Consider the following 27,684-nt stretch of genomic DNA (forward strand, 5'->3'; position numbering starts at 1 on the left):
TTTATCTGCCTCCATGTGTACCCAAGAACTGAATACTGGAGTGCATACACATCTACAAAGTAACTGTGATCCACCAGCCTTCAATGTTTTTTTACCTAAGAGAAAGCAATCCCTGAAGTAGAGATGCAATATGTACTCTAAGCATCAGAGCTCTCTGATAAAGAGGTTTTCAGGACTGAAGGGAAATTTATATGCTTAAATTACCACACCTGCAATAGAATTACCATATCTTTTATTCTTTAACACTCGACTGTTCACAAAATATCAAATGGTTTTTCAGGGAATTGCTCTCTTTCCCTCTCATGTAGTTTACCCTATAGCAGGTAACTCAAGAACATGCTATCCCCAAATATCTACTTCTTGCTGGCAAATCACGAGGAGGAATACACCCTGACTGCTTGCAGTTATAACACTTACTTAAGAATCAAAATAAGTGGAGAAGACAAGATCACACTGAGTTGCACCTTCGTAGTATAAACAGCAGAATCATAAGTCCCAAAATACTCACAGAGGTGCAGCATCATAAATATATGCTTATGAAAAGACTGTCACAGTTTAACATATGAAGATCACTACACCTTTTCTAGTTTAAGACAAGTTATATTCACATCCAAAGATGATTGAAAAGCTTAAAATCTAAGCTTTGCCAGACTGGAAGGCTGAGATGGTTCAAATGAGCATTGTTTGTTGATTGTTGCTAACTAAGACTTTAATCTTGTTCAAAAATCTTTTGGTCTAAGAGAAAGAGGTAGAAGATATTTCTTTAAACTGGTGTGAGCTCCCCTCTGAACCAACAGCAATTTGGCAAGGAAGATGAGCTGGCACATCAGAACACTCCATTAATTCATGAAGACCAGTAGCTTCTCTGTAAAAATATTCAAGGCCCTAATGCACTTTGACAAATTACAAAGGTTATTAAAGGACAGCTTGTGGGAGTATAATTGCTTTGTGACTTGATCACTATTAACAGAAAGAACATTGGTAGAGAGTTAACAGCATGAAACATGAGTACAGGAGTCCACCAAGATCTTGACTCAGCAAAGCACATCAGGACATTAATTCCACTCCTGTATTACAAAACAATTAAGAACATGGTTAAGTGCATGCTATATGACTGTCACTTAACTGGAGAAAAAAAACAGCCATCTTTTCCGAGGCCAGGACAGTCTATATCACAGTATACATAGATATATACTACACAGACAATTAGTACTGCTATGATAGCATTTGTTTTCTATAGGTAATGAAACAATTACCAGCTTACCAACTTTGCTGTAATCTTTATAAAGATTATGTTGAATAACTCACAAGATGACTGAAAGTGTTCAAGGACTTCATCTCCAAAGCTCTGCCCAGAACATTCAGGGTCTCCCTCCACCACCCCAAAAAACCCAACATTTTCTGCATGTATCAGTTTCTCCATGTTTCTCAAAAATACTTACCAAAGCTGAGGTGTAAATCAATTTATATTATAAGAGTTCAATGGTTTAAAAATAGAAGAAGGAGGAATACCAGAGAGAAATCTGACAAGGTTAAAAGGAAACTAGGGAAAGGTTGAGGCCTACCAGATATTAAATAAAAATCAATCACAACGTCTCAAGAATTACAAAGATAGAGCATACCACTGCTCAAAGTGAGGGGAAATGAGAGATAGGACTCCAAATCACATGGCAGCACTTGCTTTGTACAGAAATAAGACACATTAACTCTTACCTCCCTATGAAGCACTGACTCATGGCAAAGGTAGGGCAAGAGATGCGATGAATTGCACTGAACAAGCTCAGAATTCACCATGAGCCAGAAGCCCCTGCCTTACTCAAGGACAACCCTTCCACATACCAGTGAGGCTCCAGATTTTGCTTTTGTGGGGCAGCTGTACCTTCCTTCTTAAGTTTTTGCAGCGGCAAAACACTTCATACGAACTCATGGGAAGCATCTTGCCTGACACAACACAGAACTATCAAGTTTCAAACTATTTCTGGAAAGACTGAGTGCCACTGCAAACCCTTCCCCTTTTCCACACAACAGCATTATCTGGAAAGAAAAATGCACACATGGTATATAGAAAGGTATATAAGAGAAATAAATGTTTAAATATTTACTTGATATCAAAGGTCCAGTCTATACAACAGGGAAACAATATTCAAAAAACAAAGGATTGGTCATTTGGAATAGTCACCACAGTCAGCTTTGTACCATTGGCACAATGGTTGTACCATTGGTTTGAGAGGTTTTTAGCACAGATGTGTTGTATAAGCAGTTATTTTTATGCTACTTTTCTTTTAGTAAGAAAGGATGCATTGGGTCCTCAGACACTAGGCAGAGTGCAATTGTCTATTATCCACTATGGAAGGATCAAGCAGTATTTATTAAGTGCCAATTTAGGCATCACCCCAATTGGTACTGTGTATTTTGTATTTCCTTGGTGTTAAGAATTCCAAGAAATTGAAAGAACTTAATTAAACAGTTGTAAAAGTCCATATTTTACCTAACTTCAAAGGAAAAGATTTTACAAGGTTTACATTCCCTCTGGAATCATAAGTATGCCCAGCAGCCAACAGACAATTGGTGTCCCAGCTCCCTCAGTGTCTCACCAAGATACTGGGTTTTGGACTGAGAATTTTGCTGAAGTCTAAGACTTACTCTAAGTCATCACATCTTTCCAACACTCACATAACTAATCTCACCTCCTTTTCAGCCTTACTGCCTAGAATTATCTGTAAAACTAGTGTAATCTACCTAACTTATCCAGCCAGGTTTCTTTATAACTGATTCAATGTTGGAATACATTCTGTATTTTATTCACCTGCTTTCTTCTCTGCTGCTGCAAATAATATAATCTCAACAAATACTGTGACTGGTCATATCTACAGCATTTGATAGCCAAAGTTCAGTTTAACTAAGTCAGATGTCCACAAATACTGTTTGAAAACACTCCAATTTTTAAGTAGACCAAACCAAACTTAGTAGATGCTGCTGCTACAGGTTCTCAGCAAATGAAACTTACTACCTCTGATTAGAATTTGCAATGAAATGTTGTGGGAGTCAGAAAATCAGTATTAACACCACTATAGGTGGGTACCTCTAGTCTCATAGCAGAGATTATTCTTGTATTACATCAACCCACATAAAGCTGCTATGCTTAATGACTGAAGAAAATTTGTTTAACAACCATTTGTAGCTAGCATCAATATTAAGATCCCTAAAGAAAAAGTACAAAAGGAAACGTAGGGGTGGGGCAGTGGGGGTGGGGCAGAGGCAAGAAAAGTCTGAACCAGGTCCTTCAATAACTATTCACTGATTCTTTATTTCCACACCATAAAAAACCATCTTTCACAAAACGGATTTGCTTGGGTAATACATGATGTCAGCATAAATCATATTTTCATCTTTTGTCAGTGCCAGTAGTTTTCTTGGACTTCTCTGAAGAAGGACAGAAAGAAAAAAAAAATTAAAATAATACAAAATTTAAAAAAGCAGAACAAAAACTATCTTCCAGCTTTGATAGAAAAGAATCTTTTTGTTCCAAAGACATTTTGTCTTCACGTAACCCACCAGCATCCTCCTGTAGAAGTCATGCAATGAGAAAGCATCACAAAGGGTTATCAAAATGCAAAGTCAGTATCAATATCAACTTTATACTCTTTCCAAGCATGAACTTCCTTTGTTATGTTATTTCCTCTTCAGTGAAGTAAATTAATACTTGCTCACATTTAAAACAAGAATTAATGTCATCTATGCCAGGACATTGAGACCATTTAATAGAAGGACAGCACTGTGTGACGGAAGTCATGAACTGAAAGTAAGCCAAATGTAAATAACAAAGACAAGCATTCAATCTCCTCTACTTTTGTCCCTTCTTTCTGGCTTTTATGACATTGTGTACTGCTTTTTGCTTCTTCTTAGTCAACTAATTATTATTTGTCCACTAAATAAAAATTTGTTTTTATTCTGATTACAATTGTCCACAATGATCTCTGATTAGTACACAGCAATCGCTTTACAGGACTGTGACTGTTGATGAAGCATTCATGAGAAACAACAAGAAAAAAGACAAGAATTAAGTTTAATACACTTTAAGAACTTTATTTCTGATGGGGCTCATGAATTATAGTAAATGCCATGGTATTTACCTTCCTCCTCTACAGATATATAAAACATACCTCATTTGTATGCTGATGCAATATGATTCCTGAGCCTCTTAGTTTAAAGTTCATGACCATAACATGCATTTTTATTATATTAGACCTATCCACTTTAAAAAGGAGAGAATAACAACATGTTAATTTTAATTTTCCCTCCCTAGTTTTCAAGTATGACTCTTCTGACACAGAAAGCAGACAGAAAATGCACCATCTAAAACAGACTCACAATAACGAATAACACATATTTGTGAAGAAGTTCTACCCTGATGTAATGAAAGCAATAACTGTCCAATTGACTTAAAGAAAAACCAAAAGTACAGTTATATGCTGTAGAAACATATGGTTGGTAGGTACTACATTATTATGTGAGATAAGATACCTGGAAGCAGAGGAAAGATTTTTGCAGTCACACAGAACAGAAGAATTTGTAGAAATAAAGTGGAAGCCAACACAACTGTCCATCACTGGGTCATCCAAGGTAGCAGTCACGCAGCACAGGAGTGATTTGAGAAGAACTGAGTAGAGAGCAATCAGAAAGGTTAGTAAAGTAGAGCAGCACAGGAGTTCCCCATATTTGCAAACCAATACACTATCATGAAAACATATCAAAGCAAACAAGTGAAACTTAAGATTGCTGTTAGTTTATGATTGAAATTTACATGTTGAAATTTCTCAGGCCTTAGGTTTCGTTTTTCAAACATCCAAGGGAAAATAAAAACAACATTAGGCTCACATTAAATGAATCCTCCACTAAGAAAAACACCTCTATGACAGGAAAATATAGATTATATACAAAGGCTGGATGTAATAAAGTTACACAGATATTTTTGTGAATTGTAATTGGTTATGAGATTTAGGCTAAAACTGGATAAGCTTAAATCAGAATAATAAACCTTGCTCCTTTTAAATAACCATGAAGCACTAGGTAGACCCCATACAAATACTGAATGTATCCATGCATCTGCATCCATGCTTGGCTTAGAGAATTTCTAAGGAATTCCCACACCAAAACCAATGCAAAAAAGCACAAGAGGAAACTATTCCTGCAACTTACCATCCAAGACACTTCTAGAAATTCTGCAAGTGACAAATCATCAGTAAGGTTTAGACATTTCACCAGAAGGCCAACATTCAACTTTACTGAAATTCCATCTTCAAGATCAGTTTACTCTCCCAGTAGGAATGTTTCCAACACCCAGTTTGAAAGCTTCTGCTATTGTCTCTTGTATTTCAGAGATAATATGCTTAGGGATTCTTACTAATAATTTCAGTTTAAAACAACTTTGAGATTCTTCCAGAAGTCAGCTAAAGGATGTTTGGAAGCATTAAGCAGGAAGAGAACCTGCTAACCACAACTGAGAATACTACTGAAAAATATACTCCCAGAAATAAGAAATCACAACAAAACAGAATTAGTATAAGCAGGGGGATCTTGCTTTAAAGGAGATTTATTCTTACAAAATTCCCCAGGTTTGCTTATGCAGCTATCAAGATGTGGACAATGAATTTACTCAAAGTAGCCTATGCATATTAGGAGACTGCTTTATTTTTTATACTAGTTGCATGCAGATGTGGATGTAACTTTAAAAGCTCGCAATATTTTCACAAAAACAGGAAGACACTAACTAAAATCTGTGATTAGTACTCCTGAGTACTATCAAACAAATTACTTCAACAGTTACTATTTCAATAGTTAGAAAGCAAGTTCAGAGTTGCAAACATCAGCATGTAAATTTAATAAATATGTATGAGGAAGATGGCTATGGAAAGAGTACAAGATCAGAAGACAGAAAACTGTTTAGCAGGACTCCAATGAAGTACTGCAGTACTCAGGAAAAGAAACTTTTGTTTTTAAATAATCCCCCTCAATAGTCCTGAAATAGGAGCACATAAAATGTTTGCAAAGTAAGCAAAGAACACAGTACTTTGGATTCAAACATTAATCTCTGCTAATGTAACAAAAAAAACAAAATTATGCATAATCAGATTCCACCTGAAATCTCACCCAGATACAGAAAAATAGTGACTACAGGTAATTTTTTATTAAAATAGCTTTAAGAGCACCCAAGTGACAAAGGATTTTAAAAAAAAGCCAAACAATAGGAATAAAACTTAAAATGCTGTTTACACACTGATTGTACAGGAGTGGGGGAAAAAGGGTGAATTACTTAGAGCAGTGTTTTGTTAAAATAATTGTAGTCTCACACTACTGTCTTCTCTGCTGAAATGTAATCTGAAGAAGAAAAAGAAACTCAAACTTGCACAACCAAAGTTTTTATAGGTCACATGGGATGTCTGCTGCCATGGACCAGATGTGAATAGGAAAAAGAAAGTGGTCAACATATGATACCAAAAACCAGTGCAGTTTCAAATATTTTAAACATGATGTCAAGTGCATTCAACAGGTCTACAAATGCACTATATTAGCCTAAATTTAGTAGGTGATAATTGAAATCAGAGATCCAGTCATTACCACTGACATGTTTCTAAATACTACCCAATAAATTTTTGTCTGTTTCAGATGCTGTATGACAGCTGGCAGTCGGAAGGGGAATCACCCAGAGGGTATGAGCACACACATGTACAATGTCCCTGTAGTCATATTCCTGCATCTTCCCTTTCTAGAACTAATTGAACTGTGACAATACTATCATATAAACACATGCTCCCCAAAGCAGAATTCTACAAGCTTCATGGCATCTTCCTGTAAGCACTGGCCATGAAACAGGGTAGTAACTTAACTAAGTCCAACTGTATGTCCTGCATATGAATTTTCATGATCAAATTAATTCAGTTCTGTTAAGAAACCAGATTTGGCATCCCTACTTATTCTTCCGATCATCTCTTAATTTTTAGTTAGAAAATTAAGAAATAGAAGAAATAGAATCACCAATAGAATATACAGTCTTAGCCCACATCTTTTTTGCTGTTACCTTTGTTATATCTATAGTTATATATCATTTAACCAAAAGGAAACAAAAATTTCTTCTAAGTCTGTACCACATCTTTCTATTTAGTCTCTGATGTATCACCACCTTGTGATGCATCCACTATCAGATAATAAAAAGTGTAGCCAAGTGACACATGAGAATAAACTATCTGTAGGATCATTCCAGATTTGGTTAAGTGGACATGTGTCAGCCATTACTTGTGCCCCCATGCAGAAGTGGTTTATGCAAGTTGGTATGAAGAGCTGCTAATTATATTTGGCATGTGCAGTTGATCAACAAAGCCTCCTCACAACTCAGTTCTGCCATCTGTAAAATGGAGGCAGTGTTGTCTTCCCACTTCTCAAAGGAAACTGAACTTCAAAGCACATGAAGAAAAATTGCCTGAGAAGTCATGCCTGGCATTTTAGATACCAACAGCGTGGCTTTTGACTGGAAATCTAAACATCTACTTAGAACCAATGAAAGCTGGAAATGAAAGAACAAAGCTTTCACTAAAAACTTACAGGTATCCAAGGCTCACAAACCTTTATATACAAGCAGCAAACACTTCTTGGTTTTCATAGATTATAATATTTTAAAATATTGTCTAGCAAAATTAATTCCAAATAACTTTGAAAATACTAGCTTTTTTAATTAACAAAATACAAATAGACCTTCAAGAGAAAAACAACCTTCTCTCTTAGTATTCTTTTTATAGGAAGTCTATTTACAGAGCAACAATACTTCTATCCAAATACTTAAAACAAAAAAAAAAAGCTGCATGCTACTCATTCTCAGCTTTTTAGACCCTAACACAGAAGACTCATGAAATTACTAGCACCTATTAGAAGTATTAAAGTCTGTTACTGGTATCAATAATTAAATTTACAATTGATACTAATCATGGACTGGAAGTGAAAGAGTCAGAAGATACCTGGAGATAAACAGAGAAGTTAAAGACAAAAAAAATTTGAGAGCACCACATTAGATGGTGGGAAGAGGAAAAAGTTTGATATTTTTTCTGCTACTCAGTTGCTAAATGCAAGTTAAAAAAAATCAAAAAAAGAAAACACAAATTCTATGAAGTTATGAATGACAATTCTACCTATATTAACTATATCATAATTCAGAATATCTCAGATTTAATATATTGACAGTTCTATTTCAAATGCAAAACCCAACTAACTTTAAGACTTTTAATAAATTGCAGTTCAGAGACATCCATCTTGAAATTTCAATTCAGCCAGCCCACAGATCTAGAGTTAGTCCTTCACCAGATTGTGTCAACATAGCCCTCAAAATGCCTCAAGTTCAGACAAGGTCATTTAGAACCCAAGTGACAGGCCATTTGGGAAAGAGGGTGCTACACAGTGAGTGTCCTGTACAGCATAGGGTTGCCTGTAAGAGCTGCTGAAGATAAAAGTGCCAATATGCCTTTCTTATGACTTTTGATATAAAGTAAGAAGTAAAACGGCAGCTTTTTATGACATTTTAATTCTATCCCCTCTTTCTACTACCTCCATTAAAACATTTTCCTCCTCTCTTTTGTGCTATCCAAGATTAAAAAGTCATTTATTGCAATAAAGGGATTTAGTGATTTGGGAGTAACTTTTATATACTGTACACCCTCTAGACACCCTGAAACTATGTTAATAATTTTCTTCCTATTAATTGTCTCATCAACCCACAGCTGGCTATGCTTTTTATTTCATTATGTTATTCATCAATCTAAAATAGAACTATAACAGAAAAAGAAATTGGAACAGAGCAATTTCAATATTTCAAAACAGATGCAAATCAACACTAGAGATGCTACACAGCATATTTTTATTGAGACAATTCTATACATGTTTGAAAAATGAACTTGTAATAAACTCATATCCTGTGAAGATATGTTTTTCTTTCCATCTTATGAGCTAATTATGCCAACACAACATAACGTTTTCCTAAATGCCTTATAAACTGACCCAGTTACTCAGAAAGTATTATTTTTAAATTGATGTGATAGATGCAAACTGGAACGTTCGGATTTCAATTCTGGCACCAATTCCCAGATCCCCTTCCCAAGTAATTTAAGGACTTCCTCCCGATAGTTTTTCATATTCTTTTAACTGACATTTTATCTTTATACAGTATCTCAGCAGAATGAACATGCACTAAAACAATGACAGCCCTTCTCTGGCTGTCATCTCTCATTCTGGCAAAGACAGATGTCTTACACTGGCTTATGCCAATAATAGAGCCGACAAAAAACAACAGAGACTACCTGCCTCTGATGTAAAGGCACCAATTCACATTTGTGACACTCATTTGTCAATTAACAGATTTCTTCCATTGTTGACACATGGGACTTAAAAGATGTGGGCTAGAATGTGATGAATTAAAAAAGACAGATGAGTAAGCTATGAGCTGCAAAGTAATACTATAATGTGCTTTAGATAGGAATATCAACTGACACCCCTGACAGGCCATACAAGGTTTTATTTCATTTTGCTCTGTATCTAGGCTTCATACTTTGTCTTCTTTGTTCTCTTTTCATCAAGCTCCTAACATCTCATTCTGACAGCCAGAGACATTTAAGGCACTTTCGTTTCAAATGCAAGTTAGCATACTTGATTTGTCATTAAAATGCAAAACGATTGCCATTGCAGGTAAATGTAGGTATGCTTAAAAGGATGTATCTGAAAAGTAAAAGCTGAAAACCATTTCTGGCTGCTTTGCTTAACTCTTTCACAAGCCTCAGTTTTTACGAGGCAAGTGTTACTGTGCTGTAATAGAAGTGTAGCAGCACCTGCAGTTTGATACAGGGTACATTTTAGTATATTTAGATAACATAAAATCCTAAAGTTATGATGTCAAACACAGAGAGGCACTGTCAAGTTTGCACATGGAGCCTTAGCACGACTCACACAAGAATGTGAAAAGAGTCTCTCATGTAAAGCTTTACACAATAAAGCTTTACATAGGGTCAAAGCTCTCTACTACACAGACACTAACGAGGAAAAGAGGGGGAGAGTTGTTTACTCTTTTTAATACACTAGTTGTGGTTGGATTTGCTGGAATCACCAGAGAGGGAATTTCAACAGTAATTTGTTTTCTATTCCAATGCTCACTTTAAGAGAGATGAGGGTGTTAACATAAATAATTAATTAAATTAATTAATACATACACACACAAAGTGTTCTGTAGCAAAAGATGAGGACAGATTTTAAAATTTTGCAAAGAAAGAGACCTGCACAGGTTGGGCATAAATAACACTTAGCTTTCTACATAATATGCATAGATGTGAATGCACTCTATGATATGAATAAGGTTATTTCTAGTCTATGAGATAGATTTTAACATCAAGAATCTCAGTGTTCAGCATACAAAACCTAGTGAAAAGAAATATCTATTATTTTCTGCAAGTGGTTTAAAAATAAGAAGAATATAATTTAATTGAGTAAATTTCTTGACACAGAGCTTAAGTTCAAATATTTGATATTAGGAACATTTATCATAAGTTTGTACCTACATATCTTTTTATAGACTTTCTTTGTTTTTTAACTAGGGAAAAGAGAGGTGTGAATAAGGTTTCACTCCATTCACTTGGGTGCAGAAATCTTTTTCCCTAGTTTTGTTTTCCCCCTAAGAATGAGAACTCTGGAAATACAGTCAGGGAATTACACAGAAAACCCGATTTAGATTATAACATCACAGTATATTGAATACAAGGCAGAGAACCTGAAACATGTGATCTTTCTGTGTATAGAATGAAGCTTATTGATCATTTCTGATGCTATTCTGCCTACTAAGGTGCACCTGCTACAATACAGGAATTATTTATTCATTCCATATTATAGGATAGTAATTCATTCCATATTATAGGCTGTGCTGTAAATACAAATATCAACTTTACAACTAACAGCTGTCTTGATGGGTTTCAGTACTACAGTTTCTACCCACATGAGTCTTAAATGCTTCCAGTGCACTTATGTCCCCACACAGAAAGAAAATAGGAAAAAAAAAAAAAGTGCAAGATTACCTTAAATCTGACTTCACCATTTCACTAGGTTTTAAAATACTAGGACTACAGCAACCTAGACTTTCATATGCTATACTAAAACACACAAAGAAACACTTGTCCATTCACTTTTAGCTCAATACAGACATTTGTTCTTTCTTCCTTCACTGACAAATTACTAGGAAGTGAGACAAAATCTACAGTAATGCATTAGTGCATCCTTAATTTTAGAAACTTCTTTTCTTCTGCTCAATCATTTAAATGCAGGTGAACCTCTTGTTTCAAACCACCTCTGGCTGCAGAGTCTATAATTCAGTCACAAAGTAGTGGCCCAAATTAAATAGGTTGAGATAGACTCTCATTAGACGTACGTCCAAATTTCAAAAGCCCTTTTATTAGTGGTAGTAAGAGACTATTTGATATGACTTATTTAAAATGAAGCCAAAGAACTGACAGTGAAAGAAACTGAACTGCCCTCTGACATTCCCCACTTAGACTGGCAGACAATTTACTAATTGTGCACCTGGTAGAACTAGAACCAGTACTGCACATGAACAGAGCTAATGGCTGGCTCCCATTATAAGCAACACAGGGAACAAAAGAGAGACCACTGGCAAGAAAGCAGGAACCTCATGTTCCACCTGCACCCAAATCTCTCAGCAGCACCTTCAGCAGCCTTCTGCTGATTTAAGGAGATGAAAGCAGTGGGGAGAAAATGCAGAATAGAGTGAGGGAAGAAAGTAAACTGGACACATACACAGCCTCTCCCTTAGTTGGCTTCATTTCCATTCCCAGAAAACACAGTACTTGAAATTTTTTCCCACAGCAATTCCAGTATATTCACCTTCAGATATGACTGTTTCTGTGCTATTCCAAAGCTGTCCAAGATACAGAGTGTATTAAATGCAATATAATAGGTAGAAAGTGTTCAGATCCTTGAGCAGCTGTGATTTGAACATTCACACATTGGACTGTCAAATTATCTTAACATAACTATGTTGGAAGCAGAGCTTTACAAATATTCAATATACTGTTAATCCTTGGCCTGTCTAGAACACTTTTCCTCCAGCCTTTAAGTGCTTTAGAATAATCACTACACTTTATCACTTAAGTAACTAGGTCAACTATGATAAGTTTTTCTTATCTCTTCAACTAAAATGTTTTGAAAGTCCTGAGATTCTAAAATACAGCATCCTCATCCAGAGCTTTTGTGGCCACGTAGCCCTGAAGAATCATGGCACTTCAGTAAGTCTTGGACCTTACACATCTCAAATGGTTCAAGGACAGTTCTGCTGCATTTCCCAGCACTTTAAGAGACTTTACGCTCAAGAGACTGAATGTTTTTTGCAAGCAACCTCTAAGTAATATGTTTCTTCCTTCAAGGCTATAAGTGAAAAGGTTATCATTGACAAAGTCCTACCACAAGTGCTGAATCAAAGTAGAAAAATATTTGAGCATCACCCCCAAGTTTACACAGATTAGAAATATAATTCATAAACCACACTTATATTTAAAGAAAATATGTATACATCCTAAAGATCTTTATTTATAAGATGTTATTTTTTGTGTGGGGGTGTGTTTCACTGTGTGTGCATTAAATGCCAGTAAGCTGTCAGCAGCAGCCAACACACTATGCTTTCTATGAAAAAGAATGAGCTAGCCTTGTGCACACATCCAAGCATTACTATCTGCCAATACATCTCATATACCAACTGCACAGGAAAACCAGCACACACTTAAGCACCTGAAAAGAACTATAGGCCCAATCTGCAAGAGCCTATCAACCTCCCTGACTTTTGGACAAATTAAACTACCCCCTAATATTAGATATTTTGCATCTCTTACTTGTGTTCTTTTAAAACTTATTTCTACCACTGTAGTCTCTCACCATAGCAAAATTTCCTGCAAACACAAGCAATGAGAATGGCTGTATTATACAAAGAACATTCACCACTTCCATTTATAGACTCAGCAGGTAAATTAAATTAAAAATAATATATAAAATATTAAGAAAGGAAATAATCTTTCAGCTCTACCAGTGAGCAACTCACTCAGGTAAGCATCATCAAAAGGGAACACCAGGAGAAATAAAACAAAAATATAAATAAAAATTATAAAACATCACATAATTGCATGCATCAGTTCATGGGTAAAGCCTGCAACTGAGCTATAACACTGCATTAACCATGACCCTAAAGACAGTATAATTATTGTATAGCATGTCTGGTTTGACATGCTGAATCCAGAGCCTGAGAGAAATACATGGCCCTTTTGCACTTCGATGTTCCTCACTCTTCACGCTTGCATGAGATAAGGGTTTGGGTACGATCTTTCTAATCTGAAAAATCACCTCCAGGATAATTTATGTAAAGATGATTTATGTAAAATGCTAGATCACAAAAATGGAACAAACCATGCAAGACCACATAAAACAGACAAGTGATGCATAAACAGAAGCTCCATAAGTATTTTCCTGCCAAATGCCAAGTAGCTTTTTGTACCATGACCACCAGCAGTTCTGTTGAACACTGGAGGACTGAGGCACTCCTTACTGATTTGATTCAGCAAAACTAGTCAAGTTCTTTATATCTGAAACTGTATGCTGAGAATCTTTTATATTGCATTAATGTGAGAAGATACCTTTCAACAAAACAGAGAGGAAAGGACAGAGACAGTAATTCCAGGGTTAATGCAAGTTCTTCCCTTCAGCCAAGTTCCTTGTCCTCACACAGTCTGCAGTCCTTCGCTCTTGTTTCACAACAGCAATGATGAGGAAATACTATTTTAGTGTGAGAGAGATTAAGGAAATCAGACAGTAAGAATGATCCATCTGATTACTATACTTAACATATGCTCTTTATCATGCCCTTTTCTTTAACCCCTGATGCTCTTGCAACAAAGTACTTCTCAGACTTAAAATCCAGATAATGATGGACTATGCAGGAGCAGTCACCAAGACATTACTTTCAATCTACTGACATTCTTTGAAAACCAAAACAAGTACATCAAACTATTTCTCTTCCAAGTGACAATACTTTTCATAGACTGTGATAGTCTTCCATTTAGTAACTGATATTCTCTCAATCTAACATAGATTCCTATAGTTCAGAACAGAATTCAACACAAAAACTGATTTTAGTTTAAGACTGGTTTTCATAAGAGGAGTTGGATTGACTGTGTCAGTGAATTAAGTGCTCTGGGTACCCAAAGAACCCAACATCACTTCAAAATCTAACTTCAGTCTCAGATCAAGAAAAAGCAGTTCACTCCCTACACATTCAAACACAAAAATTATGTGATGCAAACACCAGTTCACTGGGAAATGCTCTGCCTTTGTCAAAAGGTTTTAACAACAGCCTGGAGTCAATGGATGTTTAATATTAAACTCTATCTCTGTTCAAGTCCCAGTTTGTAACTCATCTTTGTTCAGAAGTACAGATTTCATCTTTACTCGTAATTGCAACAGACCCTTCAACATGGATTTCCCCAAAAAACAACTTTCACCAACCAGCATATCAATATTCACCAGCTGTAATTAAGGATGTAACAATCAAAGATCACAAACTTATTTTACTTAATGCCAAATTGTGCTGTTTGTTTAATTCTTTTACTAGATTTCAAGCTCTAGCAATCCTCTCAAGAATTCTCCAGTATACAATATGAACCTACACTGTCCCCTAAGCCAAAGGTTCAGGTAAAAAGTTTTTGCCCAATTCTACCACCATTGTCAAGACAACTCCTTCCACAATATTAAGCCTTCCTGAGGAAAGCAGAACAGAAAACAATCCTGTGTTCTGACCTGTCAGGTACTGTAAATCAATGGATAATGGCCAGCACGAGGGTCAGAGGTATATATACAACGGTGTTTTCACAGTCTGTTAGTGACTGTGTGGCCATAAAAAGTCCAGCAAGGATCAATGGACAAAAAGACAGGCTGCTGGGACTAAAAAAGATAACAGCCACCCGTACTGAAATAAAACCAGTTATATTGCTTATTATTTACCTATTACTGAGTTTGGAAAAATAACTTTTCCATTAAAAAGTACAGCTTACATCCATGGTGTAGCATGCTGAAATCAGTAGTATATAATATAGGTGGTATATGCTGAAATCAGTGAGATATTTAAGTGCATACCATAACTCATTAATTTGATATTTTTAACAATAGTCATTGACTGGTCCTCTTTGAATCAGCAATAAACCAATGACCAGAATTAAGCCACAGCAGGAAAATATACAAGTCACAAGAACACACACAGATAATGCTTTGTAGTGGCAAATATTCTATAATCACATTTAAAGCTGACAAAACAAGACAACATAGGCATGGTTGTTGCATGTGAGACAAGGTGCATCCTAATACTTTCAGTATTTACCAAGTTTTAAGGTGGGGGAAAAGAAGTTCTCTTATACATTAGCCAGATCACATCTGGTTCCTGTTGAAATGCCACTTTTTAAAAAGTGGTGGCATGATGGGAGGGAAAAGGAGGGAAAAAGAGAGGAAGGAGTAGATTTCGTTTTGATGTCTATCAACTACCCAAAGTAGAGTTAATAGCTGAAGTTTGTAATTGTTTTTGTTACTAGTGATGCTTTCCTTCTAGTTTTCCAATAGTTAGACATCTATAAAATTTTATCTTATACAACTCCCTAGGTATTACCCATGTAGAAAGAATCCATCAACATACTTTTCTTCAGTCCACCTAGTACAACAGAAAGTTCTTCCAATAGAAAGATAATTACACATACGGTAGTCCACAGTGATTAATAAGCATGTAAGACATCAACAGAGAGATTATTATATCTGTAAATAATTGCAATTATTCCTCATCTATAGATATTTAATTCAGCAAAATTACTCTAGGAACTGAATTTCTTCTAAAGACTGACCACCCTTAGCATTGTTACCATACAAGTATTTTTAGACATCCATAACATTTCAACATTATTTTAAAAACAGCATTTTGTGTTTATTGTAGGACATCCCTTTAAGGGTAAACTTTGAGTACCCACCTCAAACTACACACCTATTCATTTGAACTTGATGCATTTACTGCAATAGTAGAAGAGAAAGTACCAAGAATTTATAAATTTCAGATTGCTTAGCCATGGAAAACATTATCTCTTTGCTGAAGTCTCTCTATACAATTCCATTTACCTTCAAACAGTAAACAATACCCAGTATAAAATTTACAAACATTCGTAAATTATTGTTTTCTTAAAGAAATCTCAACTACTACTCAACATTTTTCTTAAAAGAGCAATACAAAATCTTCAATACTTAAACATATACATTCTTCTTTCACATAGCAAACTGTCGTCATGCTTGAAAGAAAATAAAAAAACAAGGAGAGTGAAACAGATTAACTTCATAGCTCCAATACACTTATTTCAGACAAGACACTATAAATCATCTTGAAACAAAACAGGCAATTATAATGTGCACAAATGTTATGATATTATGCATCCCAACTGGTCCAGTGGTTTAAATTATTGAAACTGATGGTTGAACAAGGGCATACTGTTTCAACACACTCAGATTCCTTGAACAATTCTTCCTTCAGCTATCCAGTGCTCTGCAGATCTCTGACATCAATAAACACATAGACAAATGTTTCTTAGATAATTCAGGCCACATCTAAGGGGATTAAAATATATGTCCAAAATTTCTCTAGCAATATCTTTTGTAAAGGATCACATAGGTTTTTCTCCTTTCAATACAGGAAGAAGAATCTAAAATTAAAGTTAGTACATACATCTTCCTTCAAAGCATTTAGTGGGGACCAAGCTGCTCCTTTCTCCTCGTAACCACTACCCCATATTTCAATCCTCTTCACCTCAGTGTAAGGGAAACAGTAGTGAGAGCCACAAGACAGAATCATTTCAAAACACAATCAGCTTTTTGTAAACACTCTTTCCTGCAGAAAATCTGCAACTGTTAGTTGCAGGAAAAAGCAGCACGTAAGGTAAATCAATTAGTTTGCTAATTTCTCACCCTCATTCATTTAGCTCTACACTGTATTTGTCGTAATTGACTATAATTATGTTAATTACCAACTCCAGCATAATTACTATATTTATTGTCATTGAGCACACTATGTACCCAAAGCAAAGCTGGCATTTGTTGGGCATCAAAAAAATAAATAAATAAAACCACACAAGTGTCGGGAGGGGTTTCTCTGAAAACAGGCTAATATACCTTCAGCAAATGAAAGGGCAAAAGAGATTTCATGCAATGCTAGTTTGAAAGCATCAGTTCATTAAGGATATTAATTTTCTGATAACTACACATTTAAGCATGACACACTGGAGCAGTATCTACAGGATTTAGCAATTATTAATGCGTGACAGTTTCAAATGCTAAGTGAATCAATTAAACAGCAGCATTCACAATTTGAGAAGAGATAACTGCTTCATAACTGCCTAAGACTACAATTTTCACATGACAAAAAAGGGCCATTCAGGCTCCTTCAAAACCTGACAGGTCAAGAAAGAAGTTTGAAACAAAAGCACCTTATAACCATCATCTCTCCTCTTTACTTGTCAGATCAACTTTGCTAGTGTCTCCGCTGAAATGGCATCACCATGCCAGCTGCCACAAGGTGATTTTTCATGTCTTGTCAAAGAAATCTTTTATTCTATTTGCTCTGCATTAACATGTTACATTTATTGATCAAGCCCTTTCTGCAGCCACAGCAGGGCACTGTGCTCTTATGCCTAAGGGGGCTTTGATGTCCTGGTGACACTCTAGACCGAATAATGCACATACTAAATGGATTTAATGCAGAAATGTGTTTGTGCATGACAGCTACATTAATAACAGCCCCTCATACTGATAAATATGCAATTGCTACGATTAAGAGTTACCCAATTATGGTGAAAATATTTTTCTACCTTATAAATAAAGCCATCAAAAAGTTTTAACAATAGTGCATTTCCTTCAAATTTTAAAGTGCTATAAAGATGAGTCTAAAGGCTTTAAAAATATGTCATGCTTTGTTTTGAATTCTGGCTTTTATTTCCATCTCTCTTTTGTTGTTCATCTCCCTGTTCTGCATGTCTTATTGCTGCACAGATCAGGAAGGTGGTTAGGAAAAATAAAAAAAGCCTTTCTTTCACATACTCAACTTACAAAGAAGAACATGCCCTGTAAAAACTGAAGCCCATTTTCAGGCTGCCACTTGCATATTCCCCCAGGCAAAAAACAGGAGGCAGAAGAGAGAAAGAACAATACCTAGTCCACAGAGAAGATATTACAAAGCCTCAGCCTCACAAAAGTCATGGAGGAACATTCCAGACTAGGCTTGAAGTTCAAGGGACTGTTTTCATACATGCACCTTCTTCATCACACAGTGGAAATTATGCACAAGCACATACTGTGCAAATTATTCAAACTCCTAGCAGAAATAATCTGCACCCTAGAGAGAGGGAAGAGATATTTGTATCTCCGTGAGCTCAATTATTGGATTAATCCTTCCTCATTGGCCAAGATTAAAGATTCACTCTCCCTTTCACCTCAAAGCTTAGACCAAGAAGAAATCACCGTAAGAAAAAGGAAAATAACTCACATGTTTAAAACTACTGAGGACAAAATCACAAGATGGACTTCTCATGAACTGAAGTGTAGATGTAATTTATAAAAGCATGGCACTGTTTGTACAAAGCCACTGACATCTGTTATTCAAGCACTGGAGTGCATTTAGCCTTTAATGTGAAAGGATAAAAAATTGAGCAAAGTCATCTAGGACAAGTAAAAAAAAGCCCTGAACAAGTTGGGGTTTTTTTTTGTTTGGGGTTTTTTTTCTTCACACAAGATAGCATGCATCTGAACTAAAAATCTCTAGATTCGTTTAAATGCACACACAATGCATTTAAACTAAAATCTCTGTATTTCATCCAATTCTCTACTCTCTACCTCTACTACATCCTTCCTACTCGCTTACTGCTTTCTTTCCTTCACCAGTGATTATTACTTACCTTCTTCTTTTTTTAATGAAATCTTTAACTTTCCATGATAAACAATAGTTTTTCATTCTACCTTGAAATCCTTTACAAAGTTTCCAGGTAACACTAGCCTTCACACATCAGTGTCTCTCCTTCCCATACTCTATGCCTTCACAAAATGAGAACAGGGGAATGTTTTTCCACATATTATGAAAGGACTCTGTTACTAGGGAAGGCTATCAAATACAGTTGCCATGAGAGGCTTGGGAGCAGATTTCCAAAGCAAAACATCTCTGCTCCTGAAACATGCCTTATTGAAAATACACAGTGTAAACAGTTCATTTCTAAAACAGCTGAAAATCACTATGAAATCAAAAGAGCTACGACAATTCAGGCCATATCACACCAATAAAGCTGCAGAATCACAGCATAATTTAGGTTGGAAGGAGCATCTAGAGATCATTTAGTCCAATTCCCTGCTCAGAAAAGGGGGATTTCAGAAGTTAGGTTTTGTCCAGTCACATTTTAAATATCACCCAGGGTGGAGATTCCACAGCCTCTCTAGGCACCTCTTCCACTCAACCTTCCCTGAGGTGGCTGGAAATCCCCTTGCTGCAGCTGTGACAACTGCTTCTTGTTCTTTTGCTGGTCATCTGACAAGAGTTTGGCTCCATCTTCTTCATACCCCATCCTTGGCCCCAAAAGGAAACAGAGGATATTAGAAAGTATACAAACAAAATCAATGTAATGGAAAAGGCATGAGAAGAGTAAGTCAGAAGTGGACTACAGTTGTCTGGGATTGAAGGATTTCCACCAGCCAAAGACATGTACAGGAGGCAATCCAGTGGCACCACATCCTGCCAATTACACCAGCATCTTTTAAGGACACACACATTTTTCCCTTTGCCTCACACACAACAAATTGCTGTTACTCCTCCTCTTTCCCAAAATACACATTTAAGTTCCCTTGTACCTTTCACCTCTTTCTTTCCTTTCCCTTCCAGGGAAAAGGGGAGATGTGTAACCACTGCAACAGGCAGCAGTCACTTCGACCACCAGCAGAAAGAGCTGGATCCATGTACTGCTCAGGGTAATCCAGGAGAGACACTAGCTCTTGGAAAAAGGCAAACAAGAAAGACACAAAAGCAGCTGTTTGTGATTATGGATCAAGTGCCGTTATTAAATATACCACATCTGATGCAAAGATAATTAAGCATCTACATACCCCCTACATTTTATTTAAGAATGAGGAAGGAGTTCTATCCTGGGAAAGAACTCTGAAGTCAGGAAAAAAATGGTGAAAAATGTACACTTTCCTCTGTATTAAGCTGCCAGCTCAAAAGAACTATTGACAACTCTCCCCTCCTCTGTTATATGGAAACATCCCAAGCAAAAAGAAAATAACCAGGGAAATCTGAGTAACAAAACCATCACACATGAGAACATTTGGTTTTCTTTTTTCCTTTCAAAAAAATCCCACAAACTCTCATCCAATGATAAATCAAATTATAATGAAACCTAGCATCTTTACTGCAAATAACTACAGTGCTAGCAAAACACACTATTCTCTTCATCTTTTCCTATATTTTCATCACCGTTGGTCTTCTTCATTCAACTCACACCTTTACCAAGGAGACTATACTAAAAAACCAAACTCCTTTTAATGAGGATTTAATTAAATGAACATTAATTGTAGGCATTGTTGCCTCACTGAAAACAACATATTAAACTTTTCAAATTAAGCATTTACTGATGGAAATCATAAAACTCATCCCTATACTAAAACACTGTTAGATTTTTAAGCAATGATACCTGTTTAAAGAAGATGTCACTGCTTACACTTGCTTCAACAGCTGCCCAAGACATTATTCTATATTCACATTCATTTAAGGTTATGACATTGATTCTGTATCTTATCTCTCTCAATAATATGCAGGTACAGGGCTTACATATGAGTGCAGACCACTGTGAACAGCTAGTGTACCATAAATTCTTCACTCTTAGTTTCTATATGCTTAGTAAATCTAAGCACTACTCAAATGAGGAACCCTTACTGCTCTCATCCCATTTACTGTTAGCTTCCCAAAGGGAAAAAAAAAAATCCACTTCTCCTTTTTCCCAAATCTGATTTCTTGTCTTAAAATACTTTTACAGATTTACAACTACAACTTCTCCTACATCAATAAGCTGATTGTTCTTCCCTAAACCTCAATAAAACCAAATTATATCCCTTCTGAAAAACAGGCTAAGTGTTTTGAGTAGAGAAGAAAAGAAGGAAAGAAAACACAGATTTCAGAAATGCATCACCAATTGTGCTCTCCATGAAAATATGATCAGAGTTTTAAAGTGGTACTTTACATCCAAATTTAATGTTATTATTTTAATTTATGAAATGAAACAAATTCAGAGAATTGTTTTTCAAATCACGCATTAACTAAAAGAGACAAACACTTTTTTTTCCCAGAAATGTAAAGAAGGAGCAGTCTTGTCAACATGTTAAATCTTAATACACATACAGACCTTCTTGACAAAAACAAAAAAAAATTACTATTTGATCCCCTCCCCCAGCAAAACTCTTTTCTGGCTACAATATCCAATGGTAGAGAATCATAGTATAAGACAACAATCCACAGATTTAGTGTCTCCTTTGCTCGGCCACCTCTTACATGTATGATTCAGTCTTTCAGAGTTGACAGAGGCTCAGAAGAACATTTGTGAGTGTTAAGTAAGTTAAAATCAACGGTTGTTTCTTCTAGGAAAACAAGGCATCAGCACACTACTTTTTGTACTATTCACAATCATACTGTGAGCTTACCCCCAAGAAAACAAAAGGAAAATGAGTTGAGTCCAACCCTCCCCTCACAAACCTATTTTTTTATTAAACAGACAATTGCATTCAAATACTTTCTCCATACTTACCCACATTTTTCAACCTGAAATATATTCTGCTGAACCTCAGCAGGCTCTCTTATAAGGATTAAATGAAATGGGATGCTGTAGTAGCTCACAGCAATACTGCAGAATCCTAAACCAATTCATATATTAAAATACTTAGAAGGAATTAAAAATTCTAACTGCACTTAGCTTTAGCACTTAACTACACAGATGCACAAAAATAAAATTATAGAATAAAACACATCATCTGGGAAAAGAGCATTATAAAGTATTTATAGTAATAACCAGAAATCTATAAATAAAATTTTTAGAAAGGGAGAGAAGCACATACTTACTTGTATTTTGGTTAAGGAAAACTCACTTTTGATCCTATTCTTCACTTCTTCAGGTAACAACGCTTATTTTCCAATTTAAGTAGAGAACAAAGCATAAGTTTATCAATGGGCATCATTTGTTAACACATATTAGCTTGCCAGACTCACCTGGTTATTTGTGCTTCAAGTGTGGGAGAAAAGGAGATAAACATTACTTATAAAATAGTGTTGTCCACTTGACAACAATTAAATGTACCTGACAAACATTTTCCTACTTTGAAAAAAAAAAACAGTGTATTTTAGGAGTTGGAATTCCACATTGCACTTAAAAATCTATATACTGCCACATACCTTAACAAGTTGAAGCTAAGATCTAGCCTTTTTGCCATGTGTCCATATTTTCTTCCTAGGAATTCTGGAATTTCTTCACAGTCCTGACTAATGTAGGACACCTGAGAAATAGAAGCAACAAGGAAACATTTCATGAGTAGATTTAGTTCCCTGTCCAGATTCTGTCTCATTGATAAAATGATAACGTGCAATACAATGACTTGGCATTACAGCTTTAAACTACCTAAGTTTTACAGCTATAAAATCTATCACACAAACTCATTTTCCTATTGATACCACCAACTTAATATTTATTACATCTATAGTCTCTATGTACATTTTGTCTCCTTGCAGGTAAAATACTTTGACTAAATATACCACATTTCTTCTATTTCACTATTAATACTTGGATCTAATGTTACTTCACATTACCATTCTGACATGCTCCAGAAGAAATTTGTTTGAAGGATCAGAAGCCATCCAAAGGATCTTCCAGTTTGGCCCTTCATATACAACAAACAAAAGTTGTTTTCTAAATTTAGGTGCAGAAAAACCTCAGCAGTGTATGGTCAATCCATCCTAACCATTCCCTGAGAAGATTATTACTCCCAGTAACACACTAGAGATAGAGCAAGAGGGCTGCCCATGACCATCAAAATGAGGCATGCAGCTTCTTCTCAGACAGCCACGAAAAAGATTTCTGGCTTCTCATTACCCCTCATGTACGTGTACTCCTTTTCATACCAGCCCATCTAACTCATCTTTAGCAAACACAGGAAGAATTAGTGGCAGCACAAAAACCAGTCTACTCAGATTCTGTTTGTTTTTATTTGTTTTTAGTCAGGATTGAGTTGATAATATTTCCAGAAGAACACAAAGTAAAGCAGCTGCATTTTTTCTCTTATTTCTGCTGTACTGTTTTACAAGTCATTGGTTTGATTTATTCAAAGAAATCTCACAAAGCTTTGCAAAACTATTGTCAAGAATTCTATACATCTATATTGGCTCATCCCTTCTGTGCTCAAAATACAGATATTTCAGATTTTGTGCAGCAGAAATATTAAGTTTTCCTTAATGACCAACTAGCAAGTTAAGAACCATGTTAGACCACTATCTATACAACACTGTTATTATCCACTTGTTTAATTATAAAGTCAATTTCAATACCAATCCCACTAGTCTAAAATATGCTGGATGAAAAATATGCAAAAAATCCATCAAAATTGTTTTGATAGTATTCCACCTTCTGTTAAAACAGAGACTCCTCTGCAGAGCAGACTGACAGTATGTACTTCTGCAAGTCATCCTGATCTCCTACGCTCTAAAAATGATTGCATCTGATAATACTATATGGCATTCCATTTAATTCATTTTGTTCAATAACTTCAACAGATAAAGCTGACAACAGTGAAATAATTTTATGAGCAGAAAACAGGTAGCTTGAAGCTCAGTTTAACAACTTCTTCCCCTTGCTAAATCAGACCTGCTCTTGCAGTATGTTCTGTTACCAGATATACACACAACTTGAGCAAATAGAAGAATAAAAGGCAAAGGAACTGTTTTGGTCGTTGGCATCCTAATGGTTTGGATATAACAGAAAATGTTTTGCAGAATTTATTGAATTAAATATGTAAAGCTTTTCCTCCAGTTTACGTCTAACATAACCACAATGTGTTTTACAGCATACACAAAGGTATACACAAAAGAACCATGTCATTCTTCACTGAATGGTAGGTTTCTTTCAATTAATGCTTGCAAACTCTTTGAAAGGCCTCACATTAACAGCTTAATACTTTGGATTAAGCATTTGGTTCAATGTAACATGTTGAAACAGAAATGACTAAATATGATGCCTATTAACACTGGGAGGACAAGACTGTCTTGAGGAGCTACAACAAACACAGCAAGAGCACAGACCGTCACTTGGCCTTTCACCCAGGGAGCAATGGCTGAGAAGGAGCAGGAGACTCTTGCCTGCAGTGTGTGTACAGTGCTTCAGAAACTTACCTGGACATCAAAGCCCTAGCCACAAGAATAGAAATTGAAGAAAAATATTGATACAAATGTAATTTAGAGCACACAGGAGACAAAGTACGTAAAATGTTTCAAAGGTTCAGCCTTTGAACAGTTATAATATTCAAATATATTTACACAACTAGTGCAAACAGATTATTCACAGGCATATTTGCAGATGACATATTGTTATCATGGCCTTTCAATGCTGAGACCTTGTAAAGGCATTTTACTTCCACAGAATCCACTTCAGCACACTTACAATACAATGCTAATATAAAACAAGAAGTCAGTAGACAGAAGAAAGAAGAACATTTCTTCATTTTATTTGCTTCAGTTCAAAATAATTTACTCAGGAAACAATAAAATGTACATAATTCAGTATTCTTCCTTTTGCTTCCATTTCAAACACCCCCAAAATGACTATGAGCTTCCAAGTACATATCCAGTGATATCACCACTGAGAGATGAGAGCAAACATACTTTTCCCAATACTCCAGCTCTTGGGCTGCAAGACACATCAGTAACAGTAGATTCCATAGATTTTCCTACACCAGTCATAGACAGGATTAAAAACTGGATGTAGAGGTTTCCATGGCCTAATTCTCCAACTCAGATATACTGAAGGTTGGTCAGTCAGTTATTACTGGTGGCCCATTCAATACCCCACCAAAATGTTCAGAGTTTCCCACAAAGGCCAGCATCAGATAGGCTATAGAGGCCTGATATATTCTTGCAGACCCTTCAACACACTGTATGCAATTAATGAAAAATATATGTTGCTACAAAATATTTAAAACATAAGTTAACTATCAATAGCAGTTGCACCTCTCTTCTGCTTTAGTTTCAGAAGGTATCACCATTTAGTCTTTGTGATCATTCTACAATGACAGTGTCATCTTAATAACCCATAGTGTAACGTCTTTATTAAGGAATGTCACCAAAAAGGTCACGTATGAACTCTCAATACTGTATTTTCTCTCCCATTGAAGGGAATTATATCTGGAGAATATTTCCAGTCAGCTGAGCATTACATTTTACTCCGTGCTGATAGAAGATTGTATGCTGGGCGCATAGCCAAATTAAGGGACTCAAGGCATGCTCAAGGGAAGAAGGTAGCGTGTCACTCAGTGCCAGGGTGCACCACAGAGACCACAGGAACTGTTTCCTGCAGCAGCTTCAAAATTAGCCAATTAATTGCCTTCATATCACACGTATATTCACATGAATTCCACATAGAAATAGTGACCAGATTAAAGAAGCGATTAGATGGGGACCACCCTGGTTTAATGGCAAACCATTTTCAAAAATAAGACAAGCTTCCTTCTCTTTAGGAGGGAAAAAAATGTTCTGACTGTAACCACAGGTTCATCACTAATGTCATCAAGTTTCAGAAAAAAATTTTTTCAGCAGCTATACAAGGCGCTGAGCAAAAGTCAGCAGGATGTGTTGTATTTCCCAACTTCTCTTTAACCACCCCGAAACACACACAGGCGGTTTCAGGAGGAACAACACTTAGCAGATTTCACTCCTCCTTCAGCCCATTCCGGCGGCCCCCCCAGCCGGACCGAGCAAGCGCCGTGCCGAGCCGCAGCACATCCCGCTGGGAGCGCGCTGCGCGGGAGCCCCGGCGGCGCGCCCGCCGCACGGGAGCGGCACCGGGCAGCGGCGCCGGGCAGCGGCGCCGGGCAGCGGCACCGGGCAGCGGCGCCGGGCAGCGGCACCGGGCAGCGGCGCCGGGCAGCGGCACCGGGCAGCGGCACCGGGCAGCGGCGCCGGGCAGCGGCACCGGGCAGCGGCACCGGGCAGCGGCGCCGGGCAGCGGCACCGGGCAGCGGCGCCGGGCAGCGGCACCGGGCAGCGGCACCGGGCAGCGGCGCCGGGCAGCGGCACCGGGCAGCGGCGCCGGGCAGCGGCACCGGGCAGCGGCACCGGGCAGCGCAGCCCTGCCCCGGCCCCGCGCTCCGCTACCCGCCGGCTTTGGGAGCGCACCCCCGAGCCGCGGGACTCGGAGCGCAGCCCCGGACCGCTCCTCAGCCCTTTCCCTTCGGCGGCCTCGGGACAGCGCTGCGGTGACAGAGGCGATACCCGCGCGGCGTCCCGTGGCGCGGTGCGGCTGGAAACTAAACCCGGCCCCGTGCGCGTCCGCCGGCCGCCCCGACCCGGAGCGGCACCGGCAGAGAGGCGGCCGCCGGCGCGGAGCTGGAGCAGCCGCTCCCCGTGCCGGGGGCGGGGACGCGCCGGCCGGGGCGAGCTGGCGCGCAGGTGGGGCCGCGGACACCTACCTGTGCTCCGCTCACCACGGCCCCTGCCATGCTGCGGGCGCCCGCGCCGAGGTTCCGCGGGCCGGGCCGCTGCCGGGCAGATCAGCTGACGCGGGCGGAAGCGCGGCCGGGCCGGGGGCGCGGCAGCGCGGAGCTCCCGCCGCCTGCTGCGGCCGGGCCGAGGGCGCAGCCACGGCCCCGGGCGGCCCCGCGGGCGGCTGACAGCGGGAGGCTGCCGCGGCCCGCGTGACCAGGGCACTGTCATCCTTGTCCGGCGGCCGCCCCGCTGCCACATCCTGCCTGGAACGCGAGCCCGAAGCGGCACACAGCGACTGCCGCGCCTGACATAACCACCTCGGTTGGGAAAGGCCTTTTAGACCATCCAGTGCAACCTAGGACCGAGCACCACCACGCCAACTAGACCATGGCATGAAGTGTTTCCGTGCTTCCACGTTCAGTGTTTCCTTAACACCCCTCGGGACAGTGACTCCACCACTTCCTTGGGCAGTTCATTCTTACGTTTAATCCCTTTCTGCTAAGAAATTCCTCCTAATGTCCAACCTAAATCTCCCCTGGCCCAGATTGAAGTGCGTTTGTCGGCAGCTACCTGAGAGAAGAGGCCGACCTCCACCTTTCTAAACCCTCCTTGGAGCTGCCCCCATCCTTACTCCAAGCCTTCTCCAGGCTAAACAACCCCGGCTCCCTCAGCTCTCCAGACCTCCCCAGCTTCCCTGCCCTTCCCAGCGCCGGGGCTGCACCCCGTGCTGGGCTCTAACGGTGCCGGAATAGCCATAGCAGGAAGAGATGGAAATAGCCGATCTGTGACACTGACAGAGGGATCCCGTCTTA

At 38.1% G+C, this 27,684-nt stretch overlaps 1 protein-coding gene across 35 annotated transcripts in view; it reads right to left on the reverse strand.

Annotated features, from left to right (window-relative positions):
* LRMDA (leucine rich melanocyte differentiation associated) overlaps positions 1–27,684 on the reverse strand; it is a 728,564-nt gene that overhangs the window by 684,551 nt on the left and 16,329 nt on the right. For 13 of the 35 annotated variants that reach the window (XM_085583463.1, XM_085583460.1, XM_085583453.1 and 10 more), the window contains exons 1-2: positions 22,991–26,211; positions 22,580–22,680 (exon numbers count right to left, since the gene is read on the reverse strand). In XM_085583463.1, the coding sequence (XP_085439589.1) occupies positions 22,580–22,680; positions 22,991–23,038 (149 nt within the window). In that variant the 5' untranslated portion in view covers positions 23,039–26,211. Of the gene's footprint in view, positions 1–4,524; positions 4,661–13,718; positions 22,681–22,990; positions 26,225–26,856; positions 27,016–27,684 lie in introns of those variants that run through there. The other 22 variants (XM_085583468.1, XM_085583467.1, XM_085583466.1 and 19 more) reach the window with 13 other exon arrangements.

Source organism: Lonchura striata, chromosome 6 (genome assembly GCF_050655825.1).
Source record: "Lonchura striata isolate lonStrDom1 chromosome 6, ASM5065582v1, whole genome shotgun sequence".
Lineage (NCBI taxonomy): Eukaryota > Metazoa > Chordata > Aves > Passeriformes > Estrildidae > Lonchura > Lonchura striata.